This window comes from Triturus cristatus, chromosome 10 (assembly GCF_964204655.1).
Source record: "Triturus cristatus chromosome 10, aTriCri1.1, whole genome shotgun sequence".
NCBI lineage: Eukaryota > Metazoa > Chordata > Amphibia > Caudata > Salamandridae > Triturus > Triturus cristatus.
Genome location: NC_140593.1, coordinates 148,872,167 through 148,891,729, shown reverse-complemented (window position 1 = coordinate 148,891,729; position 19,563 = coordinate 148,872,167). Strand labels below are relative to the sequence as shown.

General features: G+C 44.4%; 1 protein-coding gene across 1 annotated transcript in view; it reads left to right on the top strand.

Annotated features, from left to right (window-relative positions):
* The window catches only part of TMEM108 (transmembrane protein 108), an 820,487-nt gene extending 803,322 nt beyond the window's left edge, over nt 1-17,165 (top strand). The window contains exons 5-6 of the mRNA XM_085629968.1: nt 9,181-9,335; nt 16,859-17,165. Coding sequence (XP_085486094.1) covers nt 9,181-9,335; nt 16,859-16,978 — 275 coding nt within the window. The 3' untranslated portion in view covers nt 16,979-17,165. The remainder of the gene's footprint in view (nt 1-9,180; nt 9,336-16,858) is intronic.
* Nucleotides 17,166-19,563: the final 2,398 nt, after the last annotated feature.

Genomic DNA, 19,563 nt, shown 5'->3' with positions numbered 1-19,563 from the left:
AAGCAGTACCTTCGCGTTCTGTAACGAAGAGTGTAAACTGTTTACTGTAACATGGTGTTGCTAGGACAGGTGCTTGGCATAAAGCTTTCTTTAAGCTTTCAAAAGCGTGTGTATGTTCTGGAGTCCAAGGGAGGACAGTCGATGTGGCTGCCTCCTGTGTTGTCAACTGGATGAGTGGTTTTGCTAGAAATGCATATTGAGGGATCCACTGCCTACAGTATGAAGTGGGGCCTATAAAAGCCCGCACCTCCTTTTGTGTCTTGGGTGGTGGCATGTTAGCAATTAACTGGATGCGGTCAGATGTAAGCTGCCTTCCCTCCTTGGACAGCGAGTGCCCAAGGTAAACAACTCGCTGGACACAGAATTGCAGCTTAGAAGGGGACACCTTGTGCCCCTTGTCGGCCAGAAATTTCAAAACCGTCAGTGACGCTTTTTCACATTCAGATTCGCTTCGAGCGGTGATCAGCAAATCATCAACATATTGAAGCAAGGCAGTGTTAACTGGCATGTGGATACTGTCAAGTTCTCGTTTCAGTGCTTGGCTATAGATGCTGGGGCTTTCTGTAAATCCTTGAGGTGCGCGTGTGAATTTAAAGCTTCGTCCATTTAAACTAAAACCGAACAAATATTGACTTTCCGGATCTATTGGGACACTAAAGAAAGCATTCTTGAGATCAATTACAGTGAAGAACGTTGCTTCTGAGTCAATAGCTGTGAGTAATGAAGAGATATCTGGGACCACAGGGTATTGTGGTACAATACATTTATTTAATTCACGCAGATCAATAACTAATCGATATACTGGTGATGCTTTTGGATCCGTTCTTTTAAGAATCGGAATTATCGGAGAATTACATACATTGGAGTCGGTTTCCACAACCACTCCTTGGGCAATAAGCTCGTCAATGATTTGCAGTAAAGCCACTACAGCATCTGGAGGTAACTTGTATTGTCGCATTCGTGGTAGTACTATTCCTGTTTTCAGTGTAACTCGATATGGTGTAATGTTCATGCAACCGACATCAGTGGGGCCTTGTGCCCATAAATGTGTAGGTAAATTCTGCAGTCGGTAATCCATGTCTCTGGACACGTAGTGACCTTTAAAGTCACGTAAAAATAGTCGTACTCCTTCCGGAGAACAACATATTATAGCTCCTAGAGCTTTCAATGTTTTTATACCTAACAAGTTTTCTGGACATGATTTAGTAAGCAATAAATCTGTAGTACATGTCAATGGACCGACCGTAAGTGGAAGAGGTTGTGTTACGTCATTAATTATAGGTTTTCCTGAGAATCCAAGGGAAATATTCTGTGAGCCTGAGAGGGGTGCCCCTGGAACTTCACTACGTCTTATAGTTGTTCTGCTTGCCCCTGTATCAAGTAAAAACTTTCTGTCTTCCCCTAATAGTTCACTATGTACATAAGGTCCCTCTTGGTCTACAGGAACCTCAATAAGGGGTAAGCCAACTTCCCTCTCTAGGCTATCTCATGAGTATCGCTGATAATCGGGATAATCTGTTTGTGCATACTGATACATCTGTTGTGTTGTTGCTTGTGTTGCAGCAATAGGCTGCGCTCGAGGTGGTGCTACGATCTGTTGTGGAGCTGCCTGTTGCGGAGCTAGTTGTTGCGGAGCTAACCTAGGTTGTGCATGCTGAGGGATTTGTTGTTGATTCTGATCCTGTCTAGGTGGACGTGGTCTCTCCTGGGTTCTACCTGTGGCAATATTATGTTTCAGGACTGGACAATCGTGTATATAATGACCTGGTTGTTTACAATAGTTGCATGTCCCTTTCGCAGGACTTGCGGAATCACCCTTTTGATGACTATCGGCTGGGACTGACTGTGCAACAAGCATTTTCATTTTCGTATCTTTCATACGTCTTTGTTCGTGTTCTTGTTCTTCTCTAATTCTATTGTGGTGATATTGTAACATCTGTAGCATCTGTGATGGGGTATTACCTTGCCAGGTACTTTCGAATTTCAATACTCTATTCTTGACTTGTAGCAGAGAATTTTCAACTAATTTTGTCACAAACAGATGTGGATATGACTCACTACTGGCTTTTATGCCACTATTTATACTAAAGCATTTTTCAAATCGGGAATAAAAATCACTAGTGTCTTCATCTGGTTTTTGTTTACAGGCTGAGATTGCACCCCAGTCTTCCTTTTTCGTAGTTAATAAACGTGGCAGTACCTGTATTAGTAATCCTGCTAGTGCTGTAGTCTTTTCCCCAAGCCCTGCTCCTGCAGCTCGGGCTTTTTCTTCGTTTTCTAATGCTGTCCAATCTATCTTTTGGTCTCCCACCTCCCATTCTTTTTCTTTGAGTTTCTCATAAACACCGGCGGGTAATAGGACTTTTAATATTTTCATAATGTCGGGGTAGGTATACTCTCCCATGAGTAACATGTCTTTTATCTCACGGTGGAAACCTGCTGGGTCCTTGTCATGGCTGGGTACTACTTTCTTCATTTCTAATAATTCCAGTTTAGTTATAGGCGTGTACACAAACACGCGTGTAAAGTTATCACCGGCACCTCTAATTGGGTGTACTTCGCGTAACGGGTTCTGTCTATCTATGTGATACATTTTTCTTCCCATGATGGGAACTGGAACGCGTTCTGGGCATACGAAATTTAAATATTGGTTTCGGGATTCTAGAATTTCTTTAATCAAATCAGTACCTGACCCTCTCCATATATTCGTGAGTAGTTCTGTCAATATGTCAGGTAAGGGTCCTGGGTCGGAGTGTTGGCTTTTATATAATATAAGGAGGTGTTGAATCATGTATATACTAGCTAAACGCTGTTCATATGGGTCTAGATTCAGAAACGTGTGTGCAAGTACATCGTCATTGTATTCGCCGGGACTGTCAGCCCATTGTACTGCTGACCTGGCTAATTCTTGTTCGTCCATGGAATCGAGCACGTGGTACCCCCTTCGATCTCGGAGTAATTTATCAGCGGCTTGGAATAAGTGTTCGGAGGATTTTGTATTTAGCATAGGGTTTGGAAAATGTCTATTATATTCCGGACGTATTGGACGTATCGGATCATTAAGACCTCTGGTATTATTATGGGGTCTTCCTCTACCTACATAAGCTATCGTTTCTACTTGCTCTGACTCTTGCTCCTCCTCCTCTCTGTTTAGGTCAGCGGCGTCTACCTCTAATCTTTCTTCGTGTATTCGTTCTATTTCTTTGCGGATCTTTCGGTACATAGCTACTATACATAACTGTTTATCATGTCTCCCTTCTGATATATTCTGGCCCCAAGTGACAAGTTTTTGCATTTCTTCCGGATTTACCCCAGGCCGGTCTTGATTTCTGATTACACAGTTTATAAGGAAACGTAACAGTTGTCCCTGTACCTCCGCTTTCTGGTACTCCATGGCTCTGTTAATACTTTCAGGACCTCGCCCTGACTGGACAAAGTGATATATATTTTCTAAATGTGTATTCATTCCTGGTAGCTTCGTTAAATATATTGCAGCTCGTCGAATACGTAATGATGACAGCAGCATTTCGTCCCGTTTACCGGGCACAGGATCATATCTACAATCTACTAGAAGTTCCTTAAGCATGTCAGGAGTTGCTAGTTTGGGCGTACGTTGGTGTGCTAATTCTCTAAGGGAAAATTTATTTCCTCTGGGTGGCGTAGAAAAAATGTCTGTCGTACCTCCTGTAGCACCGTCTGGGGTGCTGGACGTGAAAGGATTTGTTGAAGGTGAGACAGCAACCGTCGTTGCGGGAAAAGCGGTAGAAACAGATGTGCTTGTCGGAATGTGTGTCGAAGCTTGTTGTTGCGGAGGTACAGACGAATGCTCTTGGCGATGAGCATCATCGGCAAGCGGTCTATGTGGTGCGGTATTAGCATACTCGGGAGCTGCGTCATCTAAATAGCGGGAAAGGAAAACATCTTCTGCGGTTCTGGGATGCCCCTTGGGATGTGCTTTTATCGGAAACAATGGAGGTGGCAAGTCTTTTGGTATTTCCGGAGTAGCCTTAGGTAACCCTTCGGCCAGAAGAGGATACATACCATTCATAAGAGCGTTTCTTTGTCTATCTACTTGTTCTGATTTTACTCGGGTACCTTCCTCAATTAACAGATTTTCTCGGACTTTATTTGAATTCTCCTTACCCTTATCTTCCTGTCTGAGTGCTTTTTCTGTACGTCTATATGATTCTTTACGCCATAATTCAATGGCATCTTTCTGTGACTGTCTGGCTTTCTTTTTCCATAATTCTTCTTCTACTCTCATGATGCAATCTGCATCCCAGGTCCCCGCTGCGGGCCATCTCTGACTCTCTGGTAATTCTTTGGTGTAGTCCACCCATAAATCAAGAAATAATACGGCATCTAGGCCATGCTTATGATACATAAAGTATCCTGGAGTGTCCCTAGGTGGGATGGGAACGGCTTCTTCGAGTACACCCTTTCTGGTTTTGATCTGTCTTAGTTTCGAAAAGAGCGGCATTCTTAGACCTTATTACTAGAACACACTTTATACAAAAAAAACACAATAATGAACAGTCATTCACACCACAATATATAGAACGTATTTAAAACATTTAACGCTTAACAGTTTTACGAACAATGATAACTAATAGAAAACTGGTTACTGACATAATACTGACACTAGATAATACTTATTTATATGCAAGACATACTATATATACTGCTAAACAGTACAGATACACTGCTAAAACAGTGCAGACCGGATTTGTGTACCCAAACCCGTCTTGACCGGCACAGACTTTGTGCACGTAAAATGCCTCCCCGGTAATGGTACTCACCGGGTAGCTCGGAACGGAAGGCCTCGGAACGGAACTGAAACTGGACCGGACTGGACTCGACTCGATTGGACTCGGAACTTCGGAACCTGGCGGGTCTCTGTATACCTCGGATCTTGCTCTCTCAGCTAGGCTCTGGTCGGGATACTTCGCACTTCTCACCGCCTCGTCTGGGTGTTGATCGCAGCCTCAGTCGTCCCCGCTTGGCCGGAAGGAGACACAGGAAATCCTGTAGATACGCGTTTTTGTCCGTTCAGCTGTGGCAGGAGACCGGGCCTGCAACGCACCGCCAGCGTGTGAGATGAGAAAGTGTCCCTATTCGGGCGCCAATTTATGTGGTAAATATTTCATTACCGGTACTATTTTTTATGCGGTAAAGTCTATCAAGAATAACTCAGTAAATATAAGAGGCAGAATCCGTGGTATTAGAGGTTTTAAAAGGCTTTATTCCTATACAAAGGAACACAATTCGAATTGTTGGCATTCTATTCCATCACCACGAAAGTTCAGGAAGGAAGGGCATATATTATTGACAGATAAGCAGTTTTATAGAAAATACATTACAGTGAAACAGATGCAAGAGGCGTGACAGCTGATAAAAGGTGCATACGTAGCTAATAGAGGGCGTAATTTAATAAACGTCATCATACATGATGTCACAAGTGGGTGGATCCATAAAAGAATCCTGCAATGTCAGCAGAAATAGTTGGCAGAGATGCGCGCGCAGCCGCATGACGTGTGATTGACGTGCAACTAGAGGGTGAAGGGGACTTGACATTTAGCTCTACATGTGGAGACAGAAGTCTGGGGTTATGTCAACCTAATCCCAAATCATATCTAATATCCTATGTTTAAAGAACTGTGTTATCCAAAAAGAGAGGTCTCTTAGGATAGAATCTTATTCTATACTGACTATACTGACTGTTAGTGCGTGTACAAGCGTCTAAGTGTCTACACTAGATGCGAGGGGGTAGGAATATTCCATGGTAACGGGGCTATGAATTACTTGCATGAGGGCAGCGAGGCCTGGCCCTTTGCACGGTAGCTGGAGGAATGTTTACCTAAACTACTAGACAGGAATGCATCGGATGAGGAGCGAAGGAGATAATCTTGAAGGTGAAATACAGTTTTTGGCAGGCAACTGGCTGGATCAGGCACCGTTAGCCGCGCAGGGAGTAGGACAAAGTTCATGGTCACAGATGCAGGCTCAGACTGGAGCTTTCAGAAGCAGAAGGCAGGAAAAGGCTTGATGACAGAATTCGGGCCTACTCGCCTGAATCTGTAAAATGTGGAAAGTGAACCATATAAAGTCGGTGGCCTTTCATACTTAGGAATGGAATATCTGACCCATTCATGGCGGATCTAAAAGAGGACATGTTGACGGTGGACGCACATATATTTGCGTCTTCAAAACTGGAGCAGGAGGGAACATACATGTACTTATAGCATGTACATGGAGCCGTTGGGGTCTACGATAGGGGACATAACTGATCACAAAATTCATATTTCCTCACTTTAATGAAATCCTCACCAAAGAGGAAGCCCTGGGAGCTAGGACCTGGATCGTTCTTTGCCAACTCAATTAGTTTTGGGTCTATTTTAAACAGGATTCCTTTCCTTCTTTCGGTGGAAATCGCAGTATTTGCGTTTCCTAAAAGGCATATAGCCCGTTGGACCCACTCCCTTAGCTCTTTTGGATCGACCATGGAGTCCTCCAGATAAGCCGATTCAGCCATTTCAAAAATTTTGGTAAGGGGGCCAATGGTGTCAAGGAGTCGATCTTGGCACGACTTTAGTCCTTTATCTATTCCCTTTCTTGGGTCTCTAGCAGTCTTGGTTATAAAGGCCACAACTTTGGGGTCCAGTTCTGGGGTTGCGGCTATCTTATTAGGAAGGGAGGGTCTCGGACATTCGGAGCGCAGTCTGGATCTCACCTCCTGGGGTATCTCCTTCCTGAGCCAGAAGGTGAGGTACTCCGCTATGTGCTGGGATGGGGTCCATTCCGGGGATAAGGGGTGTTTTATTAACAAGGGATCAAACATTAGGTCCCCAAAAGGGTCCATGACTCCCAAATTGGGTTGTGAGGCCTTTGAAGCCTCTTCAGAGCTTCCTGTTCCCCTAGGTGTCTCTTCCACATCAGTATTGAACCCGGAGGAGCAAGACAAGTCGATTTCATTATCGGACTTGTCTTCGTTATCAATAACAATTGGAAGCTCAGGGCCTATGTCATGCCCACATTGGGTGCCCGAGGCACCAGATTTGTCACCGCCTTGCAAGCGTGAAAGCTGAGCGCTGGTTTTCGCTCTTTTAAACGCAGGTCTTTCTTTTCCTCCATGCGTTCTCTTTTTCGTAGCCTTTTTTGCTCCTTCATATTGGGTACTAGTGGAAGGGCGGGGCGTAATGAGGGAGAGGGACTCCAATTTTTCATTGATTTTATCATCAATCGAGCCAATTACCTTTTCCACCGCCTTGTTGATAAGGTCCTCCAATTTGTCATCGATGGATGATTGGGGGGTGGACATTATGATTAATAGAGGGTAGAAGTGAATAAACACTAATCTTTCTTTTTTCTCCCCTTTTTTTTTTTGAGATTATTTCCAAGTCCTAGCGAGGTTGTGGTGATCTAAAGGGTAGTTAGTAGTTAGAAATTAAATGTCTGCCTTATTCCAAGTGCATTATACCCTAATTACAGTCCTAATAAAGCAGAGGGGATATCTATTCTGTTTGTGATGAGTGCCCGTCCGCCAAACTCTAAATCAGAGCTAAGGTCCTGATCTAGATTTCGGCAGATAGGATACTCCGTCACAGTTGTGACAGATATCACGTCCGCCGTAGTGCATTATATTCCATGGCACTTGTAATACAGCAAACGTGATATTTATCACATTTGTGTTGGAGTATCCCATCCTAAATTAGGCCCGACGTTTCTTGAATCATGAGAAGTGATCAGAGGAGCTTAATCTCAAATAACCTCTCCTGCTCTTTTAGAGGTGTTTTAGACACTGATGCAAAAAACACCCTCAGAAGTGAAGGGGAAGTGTTATCCCACAGTCTCCGGCTGCAGGAGGCAATTGTTCATTAAAGTGCTATGGGGGAGACAGAGGATTGGCATAAAGTTTCATGAATCACAAAAAATGTAGGTCCTGATTAAGAGTTCGGCAAAAGGGTTACTCTGTCACCTTTATAACGGAGTAGCACATCCGCCTAACTCTACACCATGCCCTTACCAGGGCCGGACTGGCCGTAGTGGGCACTGGGCGTTTCCACGGTGGGCCGCCAGGATGGGGCCGGTTTTGGGCCACTGGGGGCCATTTTTGTTACCGGGGGCCAGCAATATCGCCCCCCTGTAACAAAACCGGCCAAAACCGGCCCTAGCAAACAGCTCGGCCGCACCCCCCCTGCCCCACAGGGGGGAGCGGCTTAGCAGTTTGCCAGGGCCGATTTCATTTCCCAGTCCGGCCCTGGCCCTTAATGCCAAATCCTTTGTCGTCCCTCTTCCCCACAGCATTTAAATTAGTGGCTACGTTTAAAAAGGCTCTAAAAGCTCACCAGCATCGATCAGGGACACCCACAGCAGGGGCTCTGTTGGCAAGTGCCGCTTCCTGGCACAGGGCAGCAGGCAATGGTACAGCCAGAGGACAGCAAACCCACGAGAAACGAGAACTGCGAATGCATTTTGCATCAATTTTTCTGTTTCTCACCATTGACATCAATTTACCAAAATGCCAGTAGCGGAAGTGACATCACACGCCCTGTGACCGCCACTTTCCCTCAAACACCCATACTAACACAAACACACAAATTCACACATATACACTCTCTCACACATAAACACTCTCACCCGCAAGCACGCAAAAATATACATCTAAAAGCATTTTTTGCTTACCTCAGCTGTAAGGGAAGGGCATATTCCAGCTTATTGTGCTCCATTTGTATAACACTATTGGTGAATAATATATTTTATTTAGTCACCATTTGTGTAATAAAAAATTGACAGAAAATAAGAAGTGGAGCCCCTAGCTGCCCCTGTGTTCCTGGCATTGAATTTGCCACCTCTGAGGCCAGGAGTAGCAAAGGCAGTAAGAGGGGTAACAAAGGGCAAGCCACTGGTCGCAGCTGCGACCCCTAAAATGACATCCATGTTTCTCATTTTCTTTGAGTGAGGTGTGGGGGGATCAAATCTAATAGAAAATGTAAATTTTCCAAGGAATTTGCATCCTCTTTTCTGCCTTAACAGAAATGTCCAGCCCTAGTTGGTATTTCCTTGCACAATTTCAGAATTATATTATAAAAACTGTTCTTTGTTTATGAGCAAGAAGCATTTCCATGATGTTTGCAATGTTAGGGTGCAGTGAGTGAACTCTCAATCTCTTTATTTTGCCAGCTGTTCTGCTAACAGTGTGCTGTATGAGGAGGAAGAAGAAGGCGTCCAACCCTGAAAATAACCTCAGCTACTGGAACAATGCAATAACCATGGACTACTTCAATCGGCACGCGGTGGACTTACAGAGGGACATCCAGTCCCTCGACAACTCAGAGGTGAGAGCTTCACTATCATTACTTCTAGTAGCATTAGCTGGTGTGACAGAGGGTGTGCAAATAGAAGCAGTTGTAGTAGTAGCTGTGGCACTAGTAGTACTACCAGCAGCAGTTATTATCATGTTAGTATAAGCAGTACTAATAGCAGATGTGGGAGTGCTTGTAGTTTTAGTTATACCTCTAGTATTAGCAGTAGTAGTAGTAGTAGTAGTGGTAGTGGTAGTAGTAGCAGTGGTATTAGAAGTACTACCAGCAGCAGTTAATAAAATATATTTTTATTGTGAAATATAGGCATAAAACAGCGATGACTGTAGATACATGCTTTACATCAATAAGTGAGTCCCATACAATACTCATAGCCAACAGTGCGTCTGGTTCCATTCGTAGGATTTTCCCGACCCAAACCTCCATATGATAACAGTCACTCCAAAGCCCTTGGATCAGTCCCATCAACAGGTGTGCACAACATTCCCCTGCTGGCATTCCGTTTCCCCCATACCTTTATCCTTATCCATTTATGGAGACATCCCCTTCCTTCATAGACCACCCTCTCCGCCTGCATACACCAGTCCATTACTGTTTTCCATTCTCTAGTAACCGGGTGGACAGCGCTCCCCACATTTTAGCAATATTTTGTTTCGCCACAAAAGAGCCCAGCATTACCCTCAGCCTGTCGATGTTCGTAAGGCTAGTTTCCTCCCATATATTCAATAGGCACCATTTAGAGGAGGGCAATACGTTTTCGGTATACATTGCCATGGTACAAGTTACAACTGTAGCCTAAAATGTCTGTAGTGCCGAACAGTCCCACATCATATGACAAAATGTGCCTTCGCAGCCACATCCTTTAGGGCACAATGGTGACTCAACTCTAACCATCTTAGTAAGTTTTGTACATGAATAATATGTCCTATTGAGGATCTCGAGTTGCATCAGTCTGAAACAAGAACGGATAGCTACTTCTTTAGGATATGCCAACGCTTCCTGCCACTCATCGTCTTCTACCTTCCCCAAGTCGTCTTCCCACAATTCCCAGAGCCTAATTAGGAGATCAGAGGAATTATTCAGAAGTTTGCGGTAGGTCAAAGAAATGGCTTTCTTGTGCATAAAGTCATCAAGCAGTCGGTTCTCTAGTGGGAAAGCCTTGGGGAGTATCTCTGCTTTCAGTACCGCCCCCATCAGGGCATGTCTAATTTGCAGGTAACGTAAAGTCTCCAGGGGCTCTAGCTGATATTCTGCCTGCAAATCACCAAAGGATTTCACTTCCCTATTTGCCCATAAATCACCCACTCTCAAAAGTCCGGTCAAATCCCACTTGTCAAAACCCCGGTGCCCGCCCCCCCCAGCAGACCCAATTGTGCGGTGTCCCATAGCAGTGTGGCCTGGGTGGCCTTGTGCCTCCATCCCAGCACCCCTAATGTGGCGTGCCAAAGTTTGATTGTTGAGGAAGTGGGAGCGAGGGGTTATGTATGTTTTTCTCCTCCATAAATGGTTCTGAGGTGACCCTAAGGTCTCATATTTCGCCTATCCATTCTACATGCAGGTTCTTCTTGTGGGAGATGGACCTAGTGATTCACTACTGTTCATTGTGCTGCCCAATAATCGTATTAGAGGGCTGGGAGTGCTATCCCAACATCATACCAGATCTTTGTCAATTTTGGTAGGGATATCCCGGGGCTCCCACATCCCAGAGGAGTGTGCAGACAACAGAGTCAACATCTCGGAAGTATTGGGGGGAATCAAGTATGGTGTGTTATTGAGGATATACAAAAAGAGAGGCAGTGCCATCAACTTAAACAATGACGCAAGAGAGAGGGGAAGGCTTACCCAGTGTTGCACATCTCCTTTCAAGAATCTTAAAGGGGGCTCCAGGTTGCACTCATAAAAGATGGTCGGATCCCTAGTGACGAAAATTCCCAGATCTTTAAAACCTTCCGCCACTACCCGGGCCCTACAGTCCCTGGGAAGGTGTGGGGTGTCTCCACTAAGCATATATAAGGGACTTGTCCCAATTTATTGTGTACCCTGAGTATTTGCGATAGAGTTTGAATATGTGAAGTATTCTGTGGAATGTGGTAAATGGACTCGTCACATAGAGGAGGATGTCATTGGCGTAGAAGGAGATTCTATCCTCCCAGTCTCCAGTCCACTTCAATCCTCTAATCATTGGGTCTCCTCTTATCCAGACTGCCAGAGGTTTCAGTACGAGGGCGAAAATCAACGGAGAGAGGAGGCATCCCTGTCTTGTACCTCGCTTTAGCTGGAAGTTTCCGGACGTCCTGCTGTTCACCATTACCTGTGCCAGTGGCTTTTCGTACAGTAATTCAATCCAAGATTAGAATTACAGGCAGAACCCCTGCTTCTCCAGAACCGCATGCATAAATGGCCTCTCTATCATGTTGAAGGCCATCTGGGCATCTACCGACACCACCACAGCATCTTCTTGAATTGAAGGTGCCCATCCCAGTACTCCATGCAAGTATCTCAGGTTGAGTGTGGTGTTTCTGCCAGGTATACAGCCAGGCCGGTCGGGGTGGACCAGCCTACCTATCACCTGGACTAACCTGCTCACCAGGAGCTTGGCCAAATTCTTGACCTCTGTGTTCATTAATGAAATCCGTCTATAGGATGAGCAGTGGTCAGGAGGTTTACTGTCTTTGTGGATAGCTATTATCTTGGCCAGTCTCTGGTCTACAGTAAGCTCCCCTGCCACACAACCCTTTTGGAACATTCTCAGCAGGAAGGGGGCAATTTCAGATGTTGTCAATTTGAACAATTCAATATGGAGGCCATTGGGGCCCATGGCTTTCCCCACATTTAACGACCAGATGGCTAGTGAGATCTTGCCTTCTGTCAGATCTTGTTCAAGGAGGTCTCTATCAGCCAATTCGAGGTGTGGAACCCTCAGATCGGCAAGTTATTTGCATGCATTGTTGATAGTGACCGTCGAGGAGGGGGAATACAGCTCAGCATAGTAGGCCGCAAAGGCGTCCGCTAAACCCTGTCTATCTCAGACACCAGCCCTTCTGCATTGAGTATTTCAAGCACCCATCTTGACATTGTCTCTTGCTTATCCAACCAGGCCAGGAGCTTGCCCACATTATCCCCCACCTCGTAAAGCTGTGTTGAGTCACCCTATGCCTGGCTCTGGCCACCTCTTCCACTATATCCTTATATTCCTTGCTTTTGAGGGCTAATCGATGTGGCACCAGCGGGTCCTCCCCTGCTGTTAATTGGGCTTCAAAGACCTGAAATTCCCCTTCTAGGACTCCAACTGTGCTGCCTTATCTTTCTTACGTCCCATGATTAGTGCAATTCCCTGGCACCTTCCTACTGTCTTGAACGCCTCCCATAGTATCCAATTCAACAATACTGTACCTTCGTTCTCCTTAAAGTAGTGCTCAGTGGCCTTGTAGAGGCCCTTTCGGATTTGCGGCACTTTGAGTTACCAGGGATCGAGGGGTGCCAAGTGCCTCCTTTCCGGTTCCCTATGCCTATACGTTGCGCATACCGAGGAGTGACCAGCGATTTCCCTCACCAGGAGTCGTACATCGCTGAAAGCTGGAACCTGAACAGCGGGTCCAAATATGTAATCAACGCGGGACAAACTTCCGTGTGCACCAAAGTAGAAGGTAAATTGACATGCCAAAAGGTTGAGGATGTGCCATACAGCCACCAATCCCAGTACCCACATAAATTCAGTCAGGGCTTTACCGGAGGTCTCCCCGTGACGTAGGGGCCAGCGATCAATGTCTTTACAGATAGCTGCATTACAGTCGCCTCCCTGTATAAGTTTCCCAACAGGTAGATGGAGTATAAAGGGCCCTAAGTCTGGTAGTGAAGGTACAGGAAGCCTAGGGGGGACATAGATTGAGGCAATGTTTTATAGGTGATCCTCCCAGTGTCCAGTAAGTTCTACAAAATGCCCTGAGGTCTCATGGGTAACCTGCCGAACGGTAAATGGGAAGGAATTACGGAGGAGGATGCCTCCCATCTGCTTCCTCTCATGTATCCTGCATGGGCCACCAGACTATAGTACCTCGTATTCAGGGCAGCATAGATTGTGCACTGGAGGTGTGTTTCTTGGAGGAGGACTACGTCAGGGGAAAGCTGTTTCAAATACTGCAACACTTCCCCTCTTTTAATTTTGTCCCCTAGGCCATTCCAGGATAACATTTTAAACTTATATGACTCAGCTGCAGTACTCATTTGGGATATGTTATGGACTTCAGGACAACCGATGCGGGAGGGCTCACCTGATCCAAACCCCACAGCACATTACCCCATGGACCAAAGGGGGAGAAGCCTATATTTTTGTGGACAAACTCAACGGGGACTGGAACAATCCAAATGGCTAAGTTGGACTCTGTAGCCGCAGAAGTTTTTCTTCGCAGCCTTTAACACCCATGCCAAAAAGAATCATTCATAACAAACACAAAATACAACCCCCAACCCACCTGTCTGCCTCCCTGCACAGTAGACTCCGAACTGCCCACCACCCTGTTGCAGGGATTCTGCACATACACAGAACTATGCACAGGATTATGGGACCTTGGTGTTATAGGGGCTGAGCCTTCCTACCGCCTTAGTACTCACGAGCCCTGGACCGACTAGCTATAGTGTCGCACTCGCTCTCTTACACAAACACGGAGAAGCCAATGATTGGACAACTCAGAACATAACACTCCCGGATCTCTCATGAATTGTGATAACAAGACACACCTTTTCGCTCAGACTCTCGCTCCTGTCCACAATAAGATCTGACCGAGACACGAATATAGTTCAAAATGTTTATTTTAACTAACGTGCTCTAACATGCACTATATGTGCCACAACGAGCAGAAAAATGCATAACAGTAATACATTTCGCATCACAGCCAGTCCATACATTATAATGGGAGATGTCATCTTATAAATACAATGGAGAAAGGACTATAGTGCCTAACCTCCCTCCCCTTGGTAGGAAATTAGGAATGAGTATTATTGTATAATAGAAGATCTCTGGGTTTTGTTAGCAGACCCCATACCTTAGAGCATAGATGGAATTTCTACATCGAAGGTGGGTGTTGCTCTTCTCCCTGGAAAGGTCCCTCTCCAAGTGCCTCTCACCTAAACATGTATCCCCATAATATCAAAGTACGAGTCACCAGCAGCAGCTGCAGTGGCATGTTTTGTCTTGGTGCTAGGGACTGACCAGAATAATAAGGGGCATTGTTTATTGAACTTGCTCACAATGTTCAGACTCCAGGAACAGGCAGAGAACGAACACAGTTCTCATGTGAAAGGTATAAACAGAGTCTTACAAAAATAAAGTTATGTAGTAACGTGCGCAAAAGCAGAATCATGGTTGCACGAGCCATGCTAACTTAGTGATGTCGACAATGTCCCAATCGGCCACGTGACACCCCAACATTGCAGAGTACCTTTTCACCCCCACCCTTGTAACCTATTGGCAAGGAAAGTGGACCAGCCAGCCTGCCGTTGCACCACATCCCTCTCATAAAACAAATTAGATCAGTTACTGCATTGCTTAGGCCATTTCTGCAGCAGTATCACACAGTGGCCAATCCACATAAGCGAATTGTGGGGTCCTGAGTTGTCCCCTGTGACGCCCTCGCCAGCCAGATTGCAACACCGCTCCCGCTGTTCTTGGACCCTGTACATTTGGGGCGATAGGTGCGTGATTTTTTTCGTCCTTGACCGTTCGCCAGCCATCAAGCCAGTTCCATGCTTCTTCTGGGGTCCTAAAGAACAACACCTTTCCCTCTGCCCCTACTCAGATCCTGGCTGGGAAAATCATTGCCTATTTCAGTTACCTGCTGGGCAGAGCCTGTTTGACTTCTAGGAAGGATCGCCACAATCTCTGCACTTGGATAGTGAAGTATGGAAAAAATGTGATAGTGGCATTTTCAAGTTTAATTGGTGGTGCGCTTCGGGAGGTCTGCAAAATGATGTCTCTGTCTCTGTAGTTGAAAATACGTGCCACTATCGGGCGCGGGGGTGTGCCTGGCCTCGGTGGACTGCCTGGGACATGATGTGCTCTTTCCACCGAGAAGTAATTGGAAATGCCACGGGGCTGGAGATTTTTATAATCAGATCATTAACAAACAAGCCCATAGGTAGGCCCTCCTCCCATTCTGGTACTGCGAGAATGCAGACGTTATTCTGGCGGGAGCACCCTTCAAAGTCTTTCATTCTGGCCTCTAGGGCACTTGTAGTAGATTGAAGTTCTGTAACTTGGGCCCTGAGCGACTTTGTTTCCTTCTGCAATGTAGTTAATGTGTCTAGATACCCTGGAATGCAGCCATGATGTCTTGCAGTGTACATCATTCTCTGCTGCTAGAGGAGACTGTTGCTGTCCCTCTTCCATGGCCACCATTGTGTATGTTTCAAGCTGTGCATATTTCTCCATTTGGTTTGTTGCACCCTGCTCCCAGACATCACCCTCCTGTTGCTGTGGGCTGCTTGCTGAGAGGGACAGCAAGGCCTCGCTGACCTTGCCGCTTACCAGGGGGCCACTGGCTGACTCTATAGGTTGCCATGGCTCCACTCACCTCTCTGTCTTTAAACCCTAGGCACCCACAGATCCCTATCGCCAGCACCCTGAGGCCAATCTATTTGAAGGGAGCAGCGATGACTCCCCAAGGGTGAAGTTTTGAGGGCCTCACAGGTAGGGGGGTCCCGCTGCAGATGACATGCCCCAGTGTGAGCACTCCACTGGTGCAATCGGGGTGGGTCCCTCTTCCCCTCTTCTCTGGTTCAATTTAGAGGCCCTCAGATAAACCCAGCCACATCCACTTCCCGGGGCTGGTGCGATTCAGCGAGTACGGGTCCCATTTTCAATTGTAACCATGGCACCTCAAGGATCAGTGAGGCACGAAGAATTAGCACACAGTGCTCCACTTTTAGATCAGTTTATTTCATCAATGCTAATTTTTATCTAATAATATGAAAAGGTCTTTTCACAACTCTATGATTTTTCTTATGAATTAATTGTGCATATAAGAAATAATTGCCTTAAATATTTGTGTTATGCACTTCTTCCATCTCTGTATGAATTGGTATAGTATTCTTTCTATGTTTTGCTATTTCTATGGTCAATGAGGCACAATATGCATATGAGGCTGGGAAGAAGACCTGGTGAGGTTGTGTTGCAGAAATAAACTGATCTAAAAGTGGAACTCTGTGTACGAATTCTTCTTTGTGCCCCACTGATCTGTGATTATATATATATATATATATATATTTATATATATATAGGTGCATATATATCTATAGCGAAAGAGAGAAATAGATATGCATATATGAAACATTTGGGGTCTTTGATTTAATACCTTCTATATTTCATTCCTTTTCTCTTTTCCTATAACTGTCTCTCGCTCAGTAATTCGCTTTCTCTTTGTCTATCCATATACCTCTCCCTGACTCTTTCTCTCTCTCTCTCATTCTATCGCCTATGTTTCACTCTGCTTTCTCCTCTTTGGATCCAGTATTCTCTCTATAACATTCTCTGTTTTTCCTAGGATCATCTGTCTGAACCCCGCTCCCCGGCCAATGGTGACTACAGATCCAGCGGGATGGTCCTTGTCAATCCGTTCTGCCAAGAAACCCTATTCGGCAGAGACCACGTTTCTGACATATAACGCCGGCTTCCGCTTCTGCTCCTTCCCTTGTGTTGCAGTTCAGTGTCTATAAATTATACAAAATACTCAACATTATACTCATACTCTCTTTGTGTAATCCTGGACCTGTCAGAGACGTTCTCGGCTTTCTTTTCCTAAGAATTGTTGACATGTTTTTTATAAGTGTAGTCAGACTTTACAGGACACAATGTGGCTTTATAAGAAATAAAGGTATTTCTAAGCAAAACTGCAGTTTGACTTATTCTCTGCTTATTTCCCTTCCATAGTATTAATCTTGCCTATGAGCTTTCTTTGATAGTAGTGATGAATAGCTGCTGCAATGTGCAACCCTATTAATACTCAGTCCTCTGCCGGTACAACTCCCTCCTGAACCGCTGGACTCTGCCGGACCTCCAAACCAACTCATAGGTCTTAGGAACAAGCGCTGGACTATTCTAGAATGGGATATTCTAACTCCCCTACTAGTAACTGACCATCCTCTGCTACCATCCGATGTAGCACTGGGCCCGTCTTACCATTTATCCTGTGAGGGACCTTCTATAGTTGCCTGAAAGGTAAAGAGGAGTTAACATCAATCAAAGATTTCTGAGCAGATTTAAAAGCCACTTGCGCCACTTTTGCGTCACTTTTCCCATGTTAAAAGGGACGCAAAAGTGGCGCAAGTGGCTTGTAAATCTGCCCTTCTTTTCACAATGTAACCTATTTGACCACACATTAAGGACCAGGAATCGATACGTAAAGTTAAATGAGTTTTATTACAAATGAAGGACCAAACTGATAAATATGAATCTCAAGAACATATTGTTGAGATGCAGAATCACCAAAGGTAAAACAATATGTCAAATGAAATTAAGTCTTAGTAACATAAGGCATACCAGAAATTCAGTTGCAGCAATACAAAATGTAAGAAATAGAATTAGAGGTTTCGATCCTCCCGTCTATGCATGAATAAATCTAAGGTTGCCAAAACTAGTCCTAATCTAAAATTGAAAAACTAGGGAAACCTAGTTAAATCAGGGAAAGCTTGAAGGTGTCAGCATAGTGGAGACTTCAATGAGGTTCTTCAAATCAGGACAATGTATAGCATAAAGCATACAATGGAAATATGAGCAGAAAGGTCTAAACCTTTCAGAGTCCAAAGGGTATCTGCTCTAAAGACTATAGTGTGAACACCAATTAAACCCTCAGAACATTCAAGAATTCCACATCATCAATTCCAGTAGTTTTCCCCCTTCTCACAGAATAAATTAGCAACTTCACTTGATTTTCCCATCCTACAGTTTGAACATCAAGATGACCTTGGAAGTTTCCCTCCTCCTGATACGACATCAATAGTAGTCTTCTCTTAGTTCGTTAGTGCCACACATTCTTGCCAAAAGTTCTCCTCCCGGACCTATCTATCTCTACTACACAATACCACTTTCACTAGCTATGAAATCATATGAACGCACCTGCAAAAAGAAAGAACATTACATTGCAAGCAGATCTTTCACGTTGAAGGTTAAACATTAGGGACCAAATGCTTACGGCCTTAGGTGAAGCTAACCTAGTAAAACAGTCAGTGGGCATGGTAAATATATGATTATATATGCACCTAAGATTATAGAATAAATGCAAAAGTTTATAGATGATTACATGAGTGCATGAGAAATACAATTTCAGTAAAAGCACTATAACTCAAAGTACCAAGTATAAGGGTAAAGGAGAACTACAATTTTTACATTATAATAAAATTATTACAGCGTACACCTAAATGAATGATTACTTTGTACAGTGAATACGCTCAAGCAGTATGTTTGGTGCTTCACTTTATACAAATGATGTTAGGTAACACAGTAGATAGGTTGCGCTAATGCAAGTAAGTATTGCTTATTTGATGAAGTATAGGGGCAGAGCTTAAATTGTGCATCTCCAGTAGTCTGATTACTCGCAGAATGCAACGCAATGTTTACAGCATACCTTATAGCTAGAGATGAGTGAAATATTTATTTTGCATTCACAGTTACGAAAAGTTTAACAAATATTTGCAAACTTCACGAAGCCTCAGCTTATAGAAGAATTTTGTAAAGCTCTTTTAACATACTATTTATGCACTAAAACTTAGATATGCAGAGATCTTTTTCTGCAAAAATCTACATTTCCAAACAAAATCTCCCAATTTAAAGAGCGCATCTTTTGCAACACTTGCAAAGTTTTGAATAAGAGTTTGCAAAGTTTAATGAAGCAAAACTTAGCAACATTGCTTACACTTATTAATAATCATGAATATCCTTCACTAAGGATGGTGTAACAACATGCACACTAGATTGATAAATCCAGTCTAGATATGTATTTTGTAGACCTTCGTAGTCCCTATTAATGACGCATAATAAGCTTGGATGGAATGGTGGAGGTCTAAACCCACCTCACAATTAACCAGTCATCTTATTTATGATGGCATCGTAGTACCTGGCAGTCTGCCTCTTCGACTGTAGCTCAAGAAGGTTTCTTAAAATTCAAGAAAAACAATAAGCAGTTGTGCCAGAACCTAAACTGTAGGTGTATGAATTCAGATCTGCTTCCTGAACTGAACCTTTAGGGTGGTG